Source organism: Megalobrama amblycephala, linkage group LG1, assembly GCF_018812025.1.
Source record: "Megalobrama amblycephala isolate DHTTF-2021 linkage group LG1, ASM1881202v1, whole genome shotgun sequence".
Lineage (NCBI taxonomy): Eukaryota > Metazoa > Chordata > Actinopteri > Cypriniformes > Xenocyprididae > Megalobrama > Megalobrama amblycephala.
The window spans coordinates 57,797,466-57,816,845 of NC_063044.1; the positions used below are offsets into that span (position 1 = coordinate 57,797,466).

General features: G+C 38.3%; 1 protein-coding gene across 7 annotated transcripts in view; it reads right to left on the reverse strand.

Moving 5' to 3' along the window:
• Window positions 1–12: 12 nt before the first annotated feature.
• The window catches only part of ppfia3 (PTPRF interacting protein alpha 3), a 44,133-nt gene continuing 24,765 nt past the window's right edge, over window positions 13–19,380 (reverse strand). For 4 of the 7 annotated variants that reach the window (XM_048203835.1, XM_048203827.1, XM_048203849.1 and 1 more), the window contains 18 exons: window positions 18,925–19,090; window positions 18,639–18,832; window positions 18,219–18,459; window positions 17,991–18,124; window positions 17,695–17,846; window positions 15,776–15,869; window positions 15,608–15,689; window positions 14,299–14,499; window positions 13,745–13,807; window positions 12,442–12,468; window positions 11,553–11,728; window positions 11,209–11,306; window positions 7,045–7,220; window positions 4,622–4,690; window positions 4,191–4,353; window positions 3,856–3,906; window positions 2,737–2,795; window positions 13–1,448 (listed from right to left, as the gene is read on the reverse strand). In XM_048203835.1, the coding sequence (XP_048059792.1) occupies window positions 2,749–2,795; window positions 3,856–3,906; window positions 4,191–4,353; window positions 4,622–4,690; window positions 7,045–7,220; window positions 11,209–11,306; window positions 11,553–11,728; window positions 12,442–12,468; window positions 13,745–13,807; window positions 14,299–14,499; window positions 15,608–15,689; window positions 15,776–15,869; window positions 17,695–17,846; window positions 17,991–18,124; window positions 18,219–18,459; window positions 18,639–18,832; window positions 18,925–19,090 (2,134 nt within the window). In that variant the 3' untranslated portion in view covers window positions 13–1,448; window positions 2,737–2,748. Of the gene's footprint in view, window positions 1,449–2,736; window positions 2,796–3,855; window positions 3,907–4,190; window positions 4,354–4,621; window positions 4,691–7,044; window positions 7,221–11,208; window positions 11,307–11,552; window positions 11,729–12,441; window positions 12,710–13,744; window positions 13,808–14,298; window positions 14,500–15,607; window positions 15,690–15,775; window positions 15,870–17,694; window positions 17,847–17,990; window positions 18,125–18,218; window positions 18,460–18,638; window positions 18,833–18,924; window positions 19,091–19,380 lie in introns of those variants that run through there. The other 3 variants (XM_048203843.1, XM_048203858.1, XM_048203868.1) reach the window with 3 other exon arrangements.

Below are 19,380 nucleotides of genomic sequence, written 5' to 3' on the forward strand. Positions count from 1 at the left end.
CACACTGAACTCTTTAGTACCATTAGGAACACTTTATTTTATTTTGATTTTCATCATTATCATTATTGTTTATTTTGCAGACATCATTTTCAATTTGAATCACTGTCATCCTCATCAACAGTAATGGTTTGTTTTTAAATCATAACACAATTTTGTTGTCAAAATTTACACATACAAGTAGCATATTTTAATGACCATGTTTTTAATATTTCATATTTACGCTTTAAACTAGATAAATTAAATTACAGTCAGAATTATTAAATGAACATGTACATACAGTTATTCAATACATACATAAAGAAAATAAATATAGTTATCATAAAAATAAAAAATAAAAATGAAAATACACACATTTTACAAATTGTTCCCCAAGCTCTTAACCTCATATGTTAATGTACACATAATTTTTATTTTTAACTTCATATTGTCTTATTCCCCGAAAGTTTTAGTTCGTTGTCGTCTTGGTTGTTTGACATGCATCGCAACACAGAAGCTAAACGATTTCTCTCACTTGTTTTCCCCTGACCCTCCCTCCCTCCCTCCCCGTCCCGCCTGTTTCTCCTCCTCGGTTCACCTCTTGTTGTCTTTTATGGCTTGCGTTGTTAGAATGATTCTGTCCGTCAGGACTCATTTCTGCTGGTCACTTGCTTTGTCCGCAAGCATCTTCCCTCTCGCTTCATCTCCCAGTGTTTCTATCTATCCGCCACCACCAGCTTCTTCCCTTTGTCTGCTGACTCATTCTGCTGAGCTTTCGTCTTTAATCTAAATGTTTGAAAATAATAAAAAAAAAAACACCTAGTAGTAACTGAGCAAGAATTGTGCCCTTTGCAGCCTCACGTGTAGCTCTCGGTGCGTCTGTCTTTCTCAGCTTGTGCTCGCTCTCCTGATTGAGAAACACATACAGCGAAGTCTTGGCCTCACAGCCTGGCCCCTCGACTGTGCTCTTAAGTACACTTCCTCTGAACCTCACCGTATGTAAACATCCCTGAAGTCCAGGTTGAGTCGCCACAAACATCCTTTGCTCTCGAGAGACTCAAGAGACCAATTGCAGGCAGTCAGTGAAAGCCATTCTGAGGAACTAGGGCTGCGGGCAGCGCCATTGAAACGAAGGACGGAAAGACAAGAGAGTTCATCTACAGATGTCCCATCAGCACAGACACAGGAAGTGAGAAGAGAGAACGACAGAAAGAAAGATTAAACAGTCATCCGATTCCTCCAACCATCCCATTTCTTACCACTCTCTTGTCATACATTCTTCATGTCTTTTGTCCTTTTTTTTGCTCTTTTTTCCCCCTCTTTCTTCATCCCTCTTCTGTTATTGCAGAATGGTCAGACCAGTAGAGTTATATTTATAAATGTATATATTCATTGCTTTTTTTCTGCTTATCCCCCCTCCTCCCCGTGAATGAAATGTAAAGCCGGTTCCAGCTCTCTGACAACGGCGCCTCCTGTGTGCGAGAGACAGAATTACAACACATCGTCACGATTTCGTGTACTGAAGCCAAGAAAAAGCATCAACAATGACCGATCCCAGATGGAAGCCGTAGACTGTTTTTTATTTTTTCTGAGCTCATTTTGGGAAGAACTGTGCTCATTAAAATATGTTAAATGAGCTGAGTGCAGTACACTATTGATAGCTGAAAGCATTATCATGCAAAGTGTGTTTGTGAATGACGGGCGTCCACATCCTACAAAGTTCTGCTGGCGCAGATTCTGTGCGTCTGATAACGATTCACACACAACCACAAACCCAAAGCACATGATGAATCACAATAAAAACATGAAAAGAAACAAGTTTTACGACACTAGACATATAAAGAGCATGAAAAATATGGAGGAGGGGTCAACTCCATTATGGCTCTGTAAGGAAACCCAACAGAACACTAAAACTGTTTGCTCAAACTCGTAAATGAGTGAATTTTTGTGATTTCTCTAAGTACAAGCATCAACACAGAGGATATTCATTGGCAGTGGAGTACCGCAAATCATGGGGGCCCTGCCCACACATGCTCATTAAATACTTTCATTAAATACTTTTCTCTTTATCCTGTTCTGTTCAGCATTTCTAGATTTAGAAAGTCTAAATCTTGTGGGCTACAGCAAGTGAACATTAATTTTTTTATTGTAAATTATATACACACACACATATATACCTGGAGGTACCTTATGGTGGCCTATATATATAAATATATATAAAATGTACTGTGCAAAGGCCACCACCAGGTTTGTTGTTTTAGCAATGTTTTAATGATCAATCCATACTGATTTTTGAGGTCTTTATTACGATACAAACAGAAAATACAGGAAATATGTACACAAAATGTAAAAAGAAAAATCAGTATTTAGTGTGACCTCCTGGACTTCTTCCATTTTCTCAAAGAAGAAACTCTGAGAAACGTCACATCAAATTTTGAAAGTTTTCTTGGACTTCCAGTCCTTTTCCGTTCCATTTAGGTTCAAGAGAGCCGGTTCCTGTTATTGCTCAAATGTAAGCGGAGGTCACTAAATACTTGCTACTTTAGTCTATAGAAGTCGTTTTTCTGGTTGGGGGTCTGTTTTTTAATACTGCTTACTAATTTCCTGTGTTTTCTGGTTATATTGTAACAAACAGACTGAGAAATAGTTATATAAGGTCATTTGCTAAAACAACATCTAATGGTGGTCTAAGACTTTTGCACTGAACTGTATATATAAATAAAAGTGCAAAATAAAAAAAGCTAGTTAGGCATGCCTCACCTTTGCAATCCCTCAACAGGAGTAGGTCCTCACTGAGCCAGACTCTGCCCTTGGAGATGCTGGAGAGACAGAGACAGACCAGTGAGAGATTTAGTTGTAATTCTTTTTCTTCTAAACAGCATTATACAGCTTTCACTCATGAGCCACTTTCTCATAAGGAAACAACGTTTTAACAACATTTATCTGAGCATCAACAAACAGTCATAAAGTTATTTTAGACCTAATTGTGGGGATTTCCACAAAGCCTTGATTACCTTTGGTAATTTTTTCAGTAGTCTTTCCTTTAATAGGTTTTACTCTTATTTATTATTTATTATCTGAATTCTAGTATTCTTTCCTATTTTATTTTCATTTTTTCTTTTTTTATTTGAGAATTTATTAAAATTGCCTATTTTTTTCTACATTGTGCAGCACTTTGGGTCAACTGCTGTTGCTTTTAATGTATATAAATAAAGAAAGAAATGTTGACATGACTTTTCAAATGATTACGTTCACAAATTTGTAATTACATAAATTTATTAGGAAGTAACCTTCATATATAACTGTTTTGGAGTGGTATACTGTAACCGGTATTTCTGCTCACTTGTGTGTTGTAATATTTATTTTAGTACGCTATATTACATGCACACACCGATCAAATTATCTCTACAAATATCTCCACATATTGAAGCTATATCTACTTAGGGCCTATTTACACCTGGTCACTTCATGCATTTTCACTGATTGGATATCTATCCAATCGTGAAAAGACCAGGAGTAAATGCCCTCCGAAGCACTTTTAAGACAGATTTAAATCTGATCGCTCAAACCACTTCAGAAGGTGGTTTGGTGCACATTCCAGACGAAACTGGACAAGTGTAAATGGATCTGGTTTTTGAAACCACATTTGTATATTTTACTCCCAAAATGTTAAAAAATAAACACGTGTTTTAGGCTATATGACATGTTATAGCCAGATACTGTATGACAGAGCTACTGCAACATGCATTGCCACAAATGAATAGCCGAGTATCTTTTCAGTAAGCCGACTCGCAAACTGCCACAAATGGAACTGAAAGTAAGTCGCAGACGCTCATCACACAATCATCGTCATTAAAAGTAGTGACTAAATGATCTTACCAGTGCTGATGCTGCTCTCTCTCCTATTGCTGTATTTGATCTTGAATTTAGCTGATGATAAATAAAATGCAGCTCATATCTGTTGTTTTCGTTGACGTAAACTCCGTTAAATTAGCATATAGCGCAGGAATTGAAAATCGGATTTATATTCATTTTGTGGCGTAAATGGATCAGTTTTAACAAATCGGATAGCTATCCAATCAGTAAAAACTCATAAAGTGACCAAGTGTAAACAGGTCCTCAGTCAATCAATCTTATAATAATTCAGAGCATAAAAATCCCATTATTAATGAGATTATTAAAATGAAAACGTGTGGGAGGCTGTGCGAGCTTACCATCGCTCTGGACCTTCCTCAGGGTGACTGAGGGGGTAGAGATGGCTGAGGCACGGAAGTTAGCAGGCAAGGTCTCTGAGGAGTCAGAGGTCACTCCCCTCAGATCTTTCTCCCGGAACATCTTCCTCCATGAAGGGGAGCGGGTGAACGTCTTGGTGCCATCCTAGAGGACGAGAAGACATACCATCAGCGATTTGAGGAGTGTAACCGATGTCAGTAAGTCCAGTCAGGTCACAAAATACTTATGAATTGAATTATCAGCCATGTAATTTCAATACAAAATACAGCTGAATGTTCAAACTGGCTATGTTTTCTAGATTTCCGAATCTAGAAAGTACAATAACCCTGTCACTATACTACAGATTGTATTTCAGTGGTGGGAGGTAAAGGATGATTAACATCCAGCTGTGTTCATGTCCCATGGTGCTCACCTCGTCTGGCCTCCTCTCTGTTCCCATGGCGATGAGGGAGTTATATTCTTTCTCCAGAAGTTGTCGTGCCTGGATGTGGGATATACATAGCTCACATGTAATCAACCCAGACCGGTCAGGAGTAATGAGTAGTCGCTGCTTTCATCCATGAAGCCCTTATCGTTTTGAGACTTGATGAATCAACATGTTTTTTTTCATGCAGCCTGTCTACTTAAAAATACATCTAAAGTATAAACAGACTCCCTGTATATATAAATATAAAGACCGTCGATACATAAATATTTTCCCCTTTAAAGAAAACAAATGGTATATGAAAAATGTTTTACTGATGTCGCAAGCACATTAACGTCAGTACCATTAGCTATGTTTGCATTCAAGTTGCAAATTTAATTTAAAGGTGCAGTAGGTGATCTGGGAAATGCTAACATTAGCCTGCTAGCATTGAAAGCATAAGATCCCAGCCTCCCTGCAAATCGCCATCCAAAGCCACGCCACTTCCAAAACAGAGGAACGCACACACACACAGCTGCTCTCGGCAAAGCGTCACAGGAGACGGTGTGAAACTACCTCATGTCTCAAAGCACATAACCTAATGAATGTAAACAACTTAAGCTGAGGACACATTTAACGATTGTAAAGGCTGATTTATACTTCTGCGTTGAGTGTACGCCGTAGGCTGTGTGTAGCACGCGTAGCCTGACGTGCACCTCTTAAAAAATGTAACAATGCATCAATTCTACGCGGACTGCAAGCGCTCTGATTGGTCTGCTAGATCCCCTCCCTCAGGTCAAAAAACTGGCGTGGAGCAATCAGAGAACAGTGAGCGTTTTCAACTTCCATATGAATGAAAAACGCACTGTTTCAGGGGACACATACAGTCAAACTGCAACAAAAGTTGTTACCTATTTGCCGCTTCTGTTTGTAAGCTTCTCTGACAACGTACATGACGAACTGCTTCTTCTTCGGATTCTGCCTTGATACTCAACATGAGCGCGGACACTGCCTCCTAGTGGTCTGCATGCACGTCGACCCGGACAACGACGCAGAAGTATAAATGAAAACAGAAGCATAGCCTACAGCGCAGAGGCTCCGGCGTAGGTCCGACGCAGAAGTATAAATCAACCTTAAGGCCGATTATGAATGTAAATTGATACTTATGACTGATCGCGTCCAGTCAGAGCCAGTTGCGTTCAATCTGCGATTACAGTCGGTGTTCAAATCCCGTGTGTAAGTATTTAAATCTGCTTCAGTCGCAGGAAACAATCGCTGTGTGTTGAGCACAGTCTTAGAATGTTTTATCTAGTCGTTAAATGTGTGCCCGGCTTTAGAGAGCTTGAACCTGACTGCTGCAGATTCACTCTGGAGTTGATACTGTTGACATGGAAATGCATATATATTCTGAGTCTGAGGATGTGAACAGCTCCGGTTAGAACGTCACGGGTTGGCATCTCTTAATTACGGTAGTTATGGCGTGAACGCAGCATAATCTCGTTGTTTTGATTCAGTAGGAACTGTATAAGATGGCTGCTGTTTGTTTGCAGTGCTCCAAGACCGATGTCTGTCTGTATAAACTGCATAGCATGAAACGTGCTGATGACGTATGATGTCTACGTGAACTGAGTGCGTGAGGTTATGTAAAAACATATGTTGACAGGCAAGTAGGACACCGTATTATTTCATTTGGACTGAATATAATGATTGGATTTACATTTTATGGTCCTACACCTTCCATATTTATAAAAATACATTTAGACCTTTAGTGATTGCTATCAGGATATGAGAAGACATAACAAAAAATGTTTCTGTAGAGAATCAACTATAGCACCTTTAAGAAAAAAAAAAAAATGCAATTTTGCAAAAACAATTTGCAAATAAAGTAATGCTTTCTTCCCATTTGTTCGAGAGAAAAAATCAAATAAAATGTATCCACTTTAAACAAATGTATAATTTTTTTTGTCATTTTCACATTTTAGAATGTTTCAATAAAAACTAATTTCCATCATACAAAAATGGAATTTTGGAATTTTGATTGGATTCATATTTATACATACATTAACTGTATTAAATGAAATGTAATGACAAAAGTTAAATTGTCTTTTAAATGAATGTCTTCTAAATATAAAGGTCATGTCTGAAAGTAATGCACCTGCACATTACAGTGTCCTAGACCATTCTTTTGAAGGGCACATACCACAGAAAACTGTTTTCTATGTCCTTTTGGGATGGGAGATTGATGTACTACTAATACTAAATATTTGATGAAATTTGCATCATTGATCATCATTTTGCTGTTTATTACTGTGAAGCTGCTTTGAAACAATTTGCATTGTATAAAGCGCTATTGAAATAAAGGTGACTTGACCTGACATGACTTGAAAGTTTGTAAAAGATCTATATATTTGCAAATAGTCTTGTCATTGTACCTGCGTGTTCTGATTGGGTATCTGCAGGAGCAGGGCGAGGTCAGTGTAGTCAAAGGTGTCGTCCAGGGCGAGCAGGGCACCATGCACACCACTTTCAGTCAGATTATCTGCATACTCCTTCAAGCCGATGGACTGCACCCAGCACATCACACGCTCGTTCGACCACACCATCACATCTACAGAGGAAACACAAGGACTGGACTATGAATAGAATTGATCATTATCACAGGATAATGATCAATTTCCATTTTGGGTGATGCTTGTGGATTTCAACTTTTGTTTTAGCTGCTTCTGATATTTTACGGCCCATGCACATTTGGACACACATGGTTTTGTTTCAGACAAAGTCTTTGTCTCTGTTTTGTATTTCCAGGGTATTCCAGGGGCTTTGCATGTGTTTTGTTGACTCAGCTTCTCCAAACCAAAGTTCAAAGGAAGGAATGCAATCATGGCATACAGTCAAACTATTCCTCCAGAGTCATTTACAGTGTTAATATAATGGTGCAAATATAAGAAACACCCTCGCAGCTTCAGATAATGACATTTAGTTCTTCTCAATAGTTTACATACCCACTGCAAAATATACAAGATGTTAATAACATTAACAAAATAAGAGGGATCATGAAAATTCAGTGTTATTTTTTATTTAGTACTGTCCTGAATTAGCTAATTAACAATAAGCAGTTAACACATAGTCCACAAGACGAAATAATCATTGAATTTACAAAAACCAGTTCAAAAGTTTGCATACCCTTGAATCTTAACACTGTGTGTTGTGGATGATCAACAACTGTTTTTATGTTTTGAGATAGTTGTTCATGAGTCCCTTGTTTGTCTTGAGCAGTAAAACTGCCCACTGTTCTTCAGAAAAATGATTTTGACGGTATGATTTTGAGATCCATCTTCTCACACTGAGGACAACTGAGGGACTAATAGACAACTATTACAAAAGATGGAAACATTCACTGATGCTCAAGATGGCAACACGATGCATAAAGAGCTGGGGGGTGTGCATTTTTCTTATTTTGTTTAAAGATTTAGTTATTTTTTTCATTCTAGCCTTTAGAAGCTACATGAGATATTTTTTTTCAAAATAAGTACAATTTACCCAATCATTAATGCTCTTAATGCATATTCTGCAAGGGGATTTTAAAATTCTAAATCAATTGTTTGAAATACTGCAGGTAAATTTAGGCATTACAACATTGTAATGTACAGAATGAAAACTAATTTAGATATTCACTAAAGATTACATTTAACAGTGTTTTTAAAGATTCACTTTGTATGTACAGTAGCAATGCACACAAAAATATCCCTGCTCAACAGTGGGGAGAGATGTTAGCATGCAAAGTTATTCACTCATGCTTAATATAGTCTCAAATGACATGAAGGCATCTGTGTTGCTACGCGATGAATAACTTCTAGATCAGCGAAGGCATCTGTTTCTAATCAAGGTACTGAATGAGGCGGTAACTGCACCTTTAAAACAACTCACAACTGTGAGATTAATAATGCGATCTGTGCTTTGATCAGTTGCTCTTCAAATGTGAAATCTCTATTGTGCCATTGAATCCTGTGCATAATGGAAGGTTGGGCCGCTCAACGCTTTCCAGACGTCATTACTGGTAATGTATGTTATTATTAACAAATGCACTCTGTGTAAACACCCTTCCTCTCTCTCTGCCATATTCTCATTCACTGTCCCATGTTTTGATGAACTCTACATTCCACGGGTGACTACTGTTGCTTTTTCCCTTTTGTACATTGTGTTTATCAGACTGTTCTGCTGTATGATTTGATTGATGATGCAAAGCAAAAGATTAACATGATAAAACCCAAACAGAACTTGTCCTTGTAGAAAATGTCCTGAAATTCCTGCTAGTCCAGCTAAGACCAACATGAACTTCCATGCTCTGTCAGGCTGATTTATCCTGGTTTAGTACTGGTCTAGCTGGCATTGATCCACCAGCTAGGCCAGTACTAAACCAGCATAAACCAGACTGCAAAACTTAGCTAGTTGACCTGCATGATTTTTCTGTTAAAACTAGGACTGAAGGACAGTCTTCCTGCATGAACTACAGTGTAGTTAGTGAAATGGAAAGAATAAAAAATTTACACTACTATTTTTTTTTTCAGGATTCTTTTGATGAATAGAAAGTTCAAAAGAACAGCATTTATTTGAAGTAGAAATCTTTTGTAACATTATAAATGTCTTTACTGTCACCTTTGATCAATTAAATGCACCTTTGAGAATAAAAGTTTTCATTTATTTTTTTTAAAATCTTACAGAACCCAAACATTGGAGTGGTAGTATATATCAAAAATTCATATTTAATAAATAGTTATAAGCTATAATAGTGTTCAAAGTGTGTTACGGACAGTGTTGTGGAATAGTTAACTACATGTAGCGGCGCTACTAGTTTAACTACATTTTTCAGTAGCTTGTCAGTAGTTCAGCTACTTTTGAAACAGTGTAGCTTTTCCAGTAGTTAACTACTTTTTCCAGCAAGTATTGTGTAGCGCGACCAAAGGCTACAAGTTACATTCCGTTTTGCGTTCTGACAACGAGCCTGCGATGCATTGAAGCAGCACAGCGTCTTACTAGATCACGAACAAAAATCGAGCATTACTGCCATCTATTGTTATATCACGCTTCTTGTGGCTTTACAGTTCATCGAGAAGAGATCGTCTGATGATTATGTAAAGGACAGAAGTGGGTCTACACTTCACACGAATCGATTAGTAAAGGTTACGCTTAATTTATAAACAAATGATTAAAACGCTGTCTGTGTCGTAGACTTCAAGCACATACAGGTGAATAATAGCCTTTTGAAATGTATTGTTCTGCTTTATTGCAGTATATCAAATGTATGCAAACTATTTTTTTACAGTGGTGACCCGCCATAGTCTAATCTGTCCTGCCAGTTTTATAATGAACATAAGATCACTAACGCGGTGCGTCATTGCATTGGCAAAGCATCTGTCAATTGAACAGAAAACAAAATCGTGATATAGCTTTGTGCGCTTATCACATGGCAAAGGCTGATCTAATAAAATAGGTTGCTCGGGTTTCAGAATGTTCACGTAAGAAGCACATGATTCACGTCTCAAAGCTTCATCACTGCATGTGCTCTGAGTTTAACCTGCATTTTTCTGTGCATCCAATTTAAGTTGCATATATTTTGTTCTTGCATGGGTGCAGTTCCGGTTCCAGAATTAAATCACTGAGGGTGCTTCTGAAATCAGTGAGAATGCTATAGTAAAGTGCAGATGTAATGTGTAATGTCTCCACCATAACAAGAATAGCAAGGTACAGTAAGACATTTAAGAAATTTTTAAGTCATTAATTTTACAAATAATTGGAACAGAATTAAAAAAAATATTGATACAAAAATTCTAATATTTTTCTAGTCTGCACATTGCTTATTATTATTATTGCATATTTTTGTTCCATGTTATGGTTATGGTAGCATGAAGCATGAGCATGAATCCTGCATTTATATGTAGATATCACTTCTGAAACTGCAGAGTGCAAATGGTTGTCGGTCCTCTCATAGCATGAAAAACAAAACTTATATTAAAATTCTGAATGTATTATATAAAGCGTGCAAAGAGTGCTTCCTTTATAATCACAAAAAAGTTACATAACTCATCTCAGTTATAGCTGTCTACACTGCACATTGTGTCTACACTTTGTTAATGAGAGGCTTCGCGACCATACAAACTCAGACTCAGTGATTCTATCTAGCTTAAACACCCCTGATTGGCCATTGCATTTAAGAGATCAACAGCTGTGTCTGTGATTGGCTACGTTGCTTGTTATTTGTAATGGGCTATGTCATTAAAAAAAAGTAGTTTCAATGTAGCTAGCTACTTTTTGTTAGTAACTTGTAGTGTAGCTAACTACTTTTTCAGAAGGGTAGCTTGACTGTTGTGTAACTACTTTAATTTATGAGTAGCTTGTAGTTTGTCAAACTACAGTTTCAGAGTAGCTTCCCCAGCACTGGTTACGGACATCAGCATGCCATGCTGGGGACCGGCATCATATGCAACCCGGAAAAAAACCCTAAAAGGGGATTGTGCCCTCGCAGTCAATGTTTGGCATCTGTGTTAGCAAAAGTAGGCAAGTAGGAAAGAAAGATAAAGGAACAGATAAAAAATAACCTTTATTCTGGTGTTGGCTCTCATCTCTCCTCCTCTCCAGCTCCTTGCGGTCATAATTGAGGCGCTTCAGGCACATGATGCCATAATGCAGGCTCACCCTGTGGGGTCAAAAGGTCACAAGGGTCACGGGGCTATCTAAATTAATTAGGGCACTCCACCCTCACAAAGTGTTACAAGAGCTGACCCTAGGCACATTAGAGATTAGGAAAGGCCCTAAGACACACACCTGTACCAAGAAAATAATTGATTGGCGTTAGATGGAATGAGATTAAGAATGATAAAGAGAAGGAATAATGAAGTGTGTGGCAGCATTTAACAGATGGGTAGAGGGAAAGAGAAAACACCTGTGGAAACTGTCCACCATTTTCAGCTGCCCACGCAGCTCTTTCTTGGTCAGATGGTCCAACATGCGGGCGTCCACCAGTGACTCCATGAAGTAGCTTCTGTACTGGGGCAAACCCAGACTGGGCAGCCAATCATTGCCTACCCACTCATGATTCATATCTCCATAGGCCAGGATCTACCACAAAAAAACATTAACAATACAGGTTATATCTCACAGTTGTATTTCAGTTCATTCATTGCAAGGTGTATTTTATGCCTACAAATCCAAACTTCAGGGCTTAACAATAAAGGTTTAGGCCAGTTTATGAAACTGTCACTTGTCTTATTGGATCAGCACTAAATCTTTTTTTTTTATTATTATTATTCATTTATTCCTTTTTTTTCTTTTTTTTTTGGATCATGCACATGGATTTTTTTGCCTAGCATAAAAATTTTATTGTTAACTAAAATGAAAACTATTTAAAACCGTTTTCAGTAACTGAAATAAAAAATAAAATAAAATATAAATATTCAATAAAAACTTAAAAAACCTCAATAAAAACATAAACATTATTTAAAATTTATTTTTAATATTTAATATTTTGTTTTTAAAATTGTATATTTTTTTATATTATTATTAGTTATTGTTATTAAATATACATTTAGAAAAAAAATGAAAATCCAAAATTTAAATTTATATTAAAAAATGACATTTATATTTTTTGTCTTGTGGCCAGCAGAAAAACATCCTACACTGTTGAGCTCTGAACTACCTTCCATTTATCAAAAAAGAAACAGCAGTGATTCTATGTGTGTCATTTAGGCTTTACTTTAAGATAATTTAGTCTCAAGCATCTGATTGCACCATCAGTTCTTAAAGTGTTTAATGGACGTATTGACGTTACTCACCTGATCCCAGCTAATCTCTTTCAGCTCCTTGTGTGCGGAGGTGATAGCATGATAGGAGAGAGGTGAGGAAGAGGAGATAAGGAACACAGCAGAGGGGAAGAAGGAAAGACACATCGATGGACAGGAAGAGGAAAGAAGAATGAAGAGGGAAAGCAGGAAGAGAGGTACAAAGGGAGGAACAGTTTGTTAGTGACCGGGTCATTAGTTGGAAGCAGTTCACACTGAAACAGAAAAAAGAGGGAAAGTTGAGGATGTTCAACGCTACAGCCTAGCCAGACACACAGAGGGGGAGAGAGAAAGAGAGAGACACATCAACACATGTCCGATCACTCCACTCTCTCCGCATGCCGCCTCTCATACTGTCCACTAGGGGGCAGAGCGCTTTACAATCCCACACTTGTGGTGGTTTTTTTTTCTAGATAAAATGTACAATTAAAAAAACTGAAGAAAAAAAACAGGATGGTCTAATTAATACAGAACAAAAACCGAATTATCAGTACAGTATCATAGGAAAATATCTGTGTCAGAATTGCATGAATCAATGGTGGGTAAGAGGTTTGGGCCAGATTTACTAAACGGAGCAAATTAGTGCGAGAACGCAATTCCGCAAATGTGCTGATGGGAGTGGCAAATTTTGTGCTTGATCTGACGCGCAAATTAAAGAATACAGATGCAGTCAAATCATTTACATAATGACCAATGCAATCTAACAAGAGCAGTGCAAATTAGCATTGGGTAGCATATAAGCAGAGCTAATAATCCTCTGGAATACAAGCAGAAAATACTTTCTCCCTTCTATCATGTGCTCTCTGTTCTCTGCGGTGTCTCCTCCTGGCAGCAACAACTGCAGCCATGTCACAAAATGGGTTAGGACTTGTTTTTTTGTCCGTTAAATAATGGCGCAAATACCAGTAAACTGACTAGCTCAAACACTAGTAAATCGCATTGCATGATTCATTTAAATACTCTCCTCCCATAAATTTTGCGACTGAAAGGGAAACTCCTACAAATGCATATGCAATGAGGTCAGCCGCAAAAACAACCCAGTCCACGCCTTTTCAGCGCTAATTTTGCATTGCGTGTCTTCAGTAAATCCTGACAGTAGTTTTTATTGCCAAAAGAGGGTTTGCGCTGGCGCAAGCTGTTAGTAAATCTGGCCCTTCGTGTCCAAATCCATTGCTATCTTAAACGTATTCTTGCAATTAAATGCTTCAACATTGTTACATCTACTTCTCCCAAACTAGTAACCTAGTCAGAGCAACATTAACAAGTACTGACTATATATAAAAGTGTGGCTACTAACTGGTTTGGTTGCTGCGGTCAGGGACTCCATCTCAGCATGGGTCATCCACACGTTACTGGTTGACTGTGGGAAGAAAAGAAAACAACACAAAACACACATAAAGTTATCAGGATTATTATTTATAAGAATTATTATATTAAAGTGGGGTGAAAAAGAGTCTGAGATCACAATGAAAATATGGAATTCAAAATCTAAAAATCTTTTGAAAATTTTAAAATTGTATTATTCATCCACTGAGGTCATATGGATTACCGTCACGATTGCTGTCTGTTTTTTAAGCATCAAACAAGCCATTCAGTGGTGTTATAAGGATTCACAGAGATGGATTATTTTCTTAAATATCTTAATTTTTGTTTATCTGAAGAAAGAAAGTCATATGCATCAGGGGATGGCATGAGGGTGACATAAATGATGAGAGAATTGTTTTATTTTTGGCTTATTCCTTTAATTTTTTCATTTGTGGTCTCAGATTTTTGAAACCCACTGTAATTTTATAAAAGAATTATAATTGTTTGATGCTGCAAATGAGAGTATTTGAGTGTATTTGAGCGTACAGAGCGTGTGCTGGCCGGGGCAGAGGGGCTGGTCAGGGACACCATCTCTTGAATGGCCAGTCTTAGTTTGAGGCGGTGCAGAGGGTTACTGATGCCGATCTCTCTCTGGATCTCTGTGTCTGACAGGTTAGCCATGATGGCTCCGCTCTTCACGTTAGCACGACATGCTGCCACGTACCATGCTGGCATGCCCACCCACAGCTGAGAGAGAGAAAGAGAGAGAGGGGTGATCTTTAGGAAAGTACAAAACTAACAGGACATCAAAGTAACACAAACTGAAAGTAGACAGTAGATGATAATGCCATATTATCAAACATAATATCATATATCAATATAAACAAGGCCGACACAAGCTTAACTGCCGCTGTAGGCAAAACACTGTTGTGCCGCCCCCACTTCACACTCACAATTAAACATGATCTTTAAGATGCATGTGAAAGACTAGATATTTTGTTTATTGATAAAACTGCACTAAAAGCATACATTCTGCAATGTAAAAAAATCAGCACGCAACACATGCAAATTCTGTATTATATTAGATAATAAGTATATGTACAGGCCTGGAGTGTCCATCTGAAGAATTCCTGGTGGGCCGCTGATAAATTGGGTCGGCAACAGTATAAATTCGACAAAGACAATTTCATACGAGATGCAGAAAGCCCAAGTCTCTAGTTCATTTTTAATGTGAGACACACGGAAAGCTGCAAATCAGTGGTAGTTCTAGTAGGGGTGAAGCGACGGTGTGCAAGCGGTACACGTACAACCGAAATCCCGTCAGTTGCGCATGCTCTTCGTAGTGGTTATAAATATTATGATGTATAAATATTACGCACGCAAAGGTGAGCTACGTGACTTCTCCCCCGCTTTCTCTCACACAAACATTCTTAAGACTAACGTTACCTTTCAAAAGCGCATGTCAGGCTTTAAAATCATTAGTCATCTCCAGCCATAAAAGTCGTCATCTTTTGTATTCATTTCCAAATAGTTTTATTTGCTTTGATGATATTTTTGGATGTACGTCGGGATGTTGCATGTTCTAAGATTGGGGTGGGGGCAGGGCGGCAGTGGCACTACTAGGTAGAATGAAGGAAAGTTAATTTAGATTAAGAATAACTAATGGGGTGATAACTCGTTGATATAAGTGCAATAATTCCAAATGAATGTCCAATAAATAAATCAATTAAATATGAACTCTCTCTCTTTCTTGCCGCCCTGACTGTGCTTCGCCTATAGGCACGCGTCAGCCCTGAATATAAAACTAAGCAAGACCCCTTTATATCCATTGCAACGCTCAGATATGGAGCCATACTTCCAGCCAGGAGACAACAGTGGGTCCATCCCAGGATGCAAAGGGTAGCCCCTGTCGGCATGCCTCCTCCAACAGCTCATGTCTAAAAGAAAGGGAGAGACTTTCGTTCAGTACAAGGAATGAGATACAGAGTGTGAAGGAAGCTACACATGGTGAGAGTAAAATTACTTCTTCTTGCTGCGACGGTCCTTGTCCACTGGACCGGCCATCTTAGTGAGTCCGAGGGGATCCACAGAGCCCAGGTCATCTGAGGGGGTCGAGGCTACAGGAGACACAGAGATGTTAAGGGTGAAAAAAAAAAAAGAACAGAACTGAATAAACACTTGTTTTTAAACACTTTACTGCCCATTAAAGGAACATTAAGTTGTCAATTACCACAGAAATCACTTCGAGGTCAGTTTATTCTGAAGCAATTATCAGTGTCCCATATATTTTCATGTTAAGTTTAATTTATTTTAATATAGAATAAGACGTAATGTATATAGAGCTTTTTTTGAAATCAGAACATTCCTTTAAAAATCACATAAAATCAACATTGGAATTTTAGTTTATATCTGTTAGCTTTAAAGCTAGCTATATGGTAGTGCACTCCTTAAAGGTTGCCAAATTCACTTTTAGCAGATATACACAACAATTTCAAATAAATGCTGTTCCTTTGAACTTTCCATTCATCAAAGAATCACGAAAAAAGTAATAGGAAAATATGAAGCAGCTCAGCTGTTTTCAACATTGATAATAATAAGAAATGTTTCTTGAGCAGGAAATCAGTATTAGATTGATTTCTGAAGGATCATGTGACACTGAAGACTGATTGCCATCACAGGAATAAATTACAATTTATGTAATAATAATTCATGATATTATTATTTTTGCTGTATTTCTAATTAAATAATTGCAGCCTTGGAGAGCAATGGTGACTTCTGTCTAGGGTTGCAAAATTCCGTGAATTTTCAAAGCTGGAAACTTTCCATGGGAATTAACGGGAATATATTGGAATTAACGGGAATATACTGGAATTAACGGGAATATACTGGAATTAACGGGAATAAACAGGGAATTTGCAAAATTGCAGGTTAGCCTATAACAACCAATATTAAAACAACCATATTTAATGCAATTTTAGTTTAATTTTTACCCTGCACATTCCTCACACAGCACACTACTTACTGCAGGGCTATTGAGGCCACACCTCCTGCATACAGCTGAATTTTCAGTATAATTTCTCCAGTCTTCCGTGTCACATGATCCTTCAGATATCATTCTAACATGCTAACACAGCTGTTTCCAACAACGATGATAACAAATAAGCATCAAATCAGCAAAATTAGACTGATTTCTGAAGGATCATGTGACACTGAACAATTGCTGCAATAAAAATATATTTAATTTACATATTTACTAAATTAGAATTAATTGAATGCGAAAAATAAATAACTGTTATTTCATGTTATGACCAAACTAAATGTTTACATTTGTTTTTGTATGATACATTTTATATAAATATTATAAATCTGTATAAATTTCCCAAAATTTTCAATTAATTTCCTTAAATTCCCGTAAATTCCCATAAAATCCTGTAAAGTTTCCAAATTGGAATATTTCCAAAATCCCCCAGGTTAAGTTCCCGTGGAAAATTTCCGGAAATTTACCGGAAACTTTCTGCCCCTTTGCAACCCTACTTCTGTCAAAAAACATTTTTTACAAACAACAAGCTTAGTGTGCTTATATATACAACATACAGTTTTTCTATTCCAGGAAAATGGACCAAAAATATTGATGTCTCGTGTTGTACTACACAGGTTTTTGTCCAATCAAATGCTCTATAGAATGAGAATGTCCCTCACACTAATGTTAAAGCAAACAACTAGCATATAGCAAATCATGTTCAATAATTGTGACTTAAATAAAAGTTATTTGTTACTTAAAAAAGGCCATAAGCCTGTTGATATGTCCCATCTCTCTCCTTTTTTCTGGATAATTTAAGTATATCACTATGATTTTGTGCAGTGCTTCTCTTTTTTTCTTTTTTTTTGACAAGCACATTTTTTGTTTTTGTAGATTTTGCTGTATTTTTAGGTTATACTCACCCAGAGATGCTGACTCACGTCCAGGCTGACCCATTCGGACCTTATCCTTCTTCCCAAAGAGCCGGCCGATGGAAGACTTGATGCTTTTCTTTTTGCTGGCCTTGTGGAGGGAGTCCTGACTGCTGTTTGAGCTGCTGCCATCAGCTGAGAGGCTGGAGTCCACAGAGAAATGGAGAAAGGTCACTTATACAAAAACATTAAGACTGAAGTATGATGGCAAAGATGTTTTGCACAATGCAGTCTCAGAATATCAGTCCTATGCATGGATGGATTTTGGGCCGGGGCGATTAACGCACCTTCGGAACTCACGACTGTCATCTAACATTGCACCAGGGTGAGTGTGTGTCATCCTGTCCAGTCGCAGTGCACGAGGGGTGGGAGGAGGGGTGGAGTCCAAAAGGGCTAGGGACCTGTCATCATCTTTGTTGTTCTGATGGGTAGAAAGGCATAGAGTCAGCTGTTTGCACATGTTTACTCAATGTGTGATAACAATACACAGCCACAAAAAAAACACATGCTCCTACCTGTTTGTCTGTTTCGCGTGCTGGGGAGTGGGGTAGACGGGGAGTGGAGTGCCCAGAGCTGGGTGGAGAGGGCGATGCCAGGGTGGAGGATGTGAGGGACGGGGGGATGAAGCCACGTCCTGTGCTGTCCCGTCCCAGAGAGGTCGGGGGCATGGGAGGGCCATCCAGAGCCACACTGCTGACTCTACTCTCAATTTCTTCAGCACGAAGCTCTGTGCTTTCCTTCTCTTCCTGAATCAGCCTGATGAAAATATGACAGGAGGTTAAGACAAGGGCTTCTGCAGGTTTCATGAAGCTAAATTAAAGACTTTTCAAAGACCCATTAACCTCCCTTTAAGAGCACTCCCCATCTCTTCAACTTAAATGAAAGTTTGATTTTTCAAAGCGGTCTCAAGGTCCCTCTGTCTCGAGCAAACTCACTTAATCTCTTTGTTGATGGCCTCCAGCTGCTCCTGCAACATGATAGCGAGAGTCTGCACATCTGTCTGGCCACTTGGTGAGAGCAGCTCTGAGCCGAAGATCGTCTCACGATCCTCTTCATCATCAGAACACCTGTCCTCCACGCCACCCTCGAACCCAGTGCCCAGCAAAGCTCCACTGTCCCAATCACCATACTGCAGAAGAGAAAGGTAAGAAACAACACATTTAATTTCATATTAAGCCATTTTGTTAATCTATTAGCAAGTTCATACAAAAATGTTCTCACTTTGCTAGCATCCTCCCTTGCACCGCCCCAACGTCCACGATGAGCCCGCCTGACCACGCCTCCTGTGCCTGTGTTTCCATAATGATCTAGGTGGGTGGTGGAGCCAGCAGGAAGTGACCCTCCTCCTTGGGAGTACCTCAGCTCTAGAGCACTTCCTGGCAGAGACCTAATAAAAAAAACAGTGGAGACAACATGAAATCTGCCCATTTACGGGATAACACACACTTATCACAATCAAAATGATTTCTGATGGATAAAATCATCACATTTTCCTCATTAAATACCCAGTTTTACTCAGAAATACACCATCGTTCAAAAGTTTGGAGTGTGTAAGATTTCTGTGATATCAAAGCTGAATTTTCAGCATCATTACTCCTGTCTTCAGTGTCACATGATCCTTCAGAAATCATTCTAATATGCTGATTTGCTGCTCAACAAACATTTCTTATTATTATC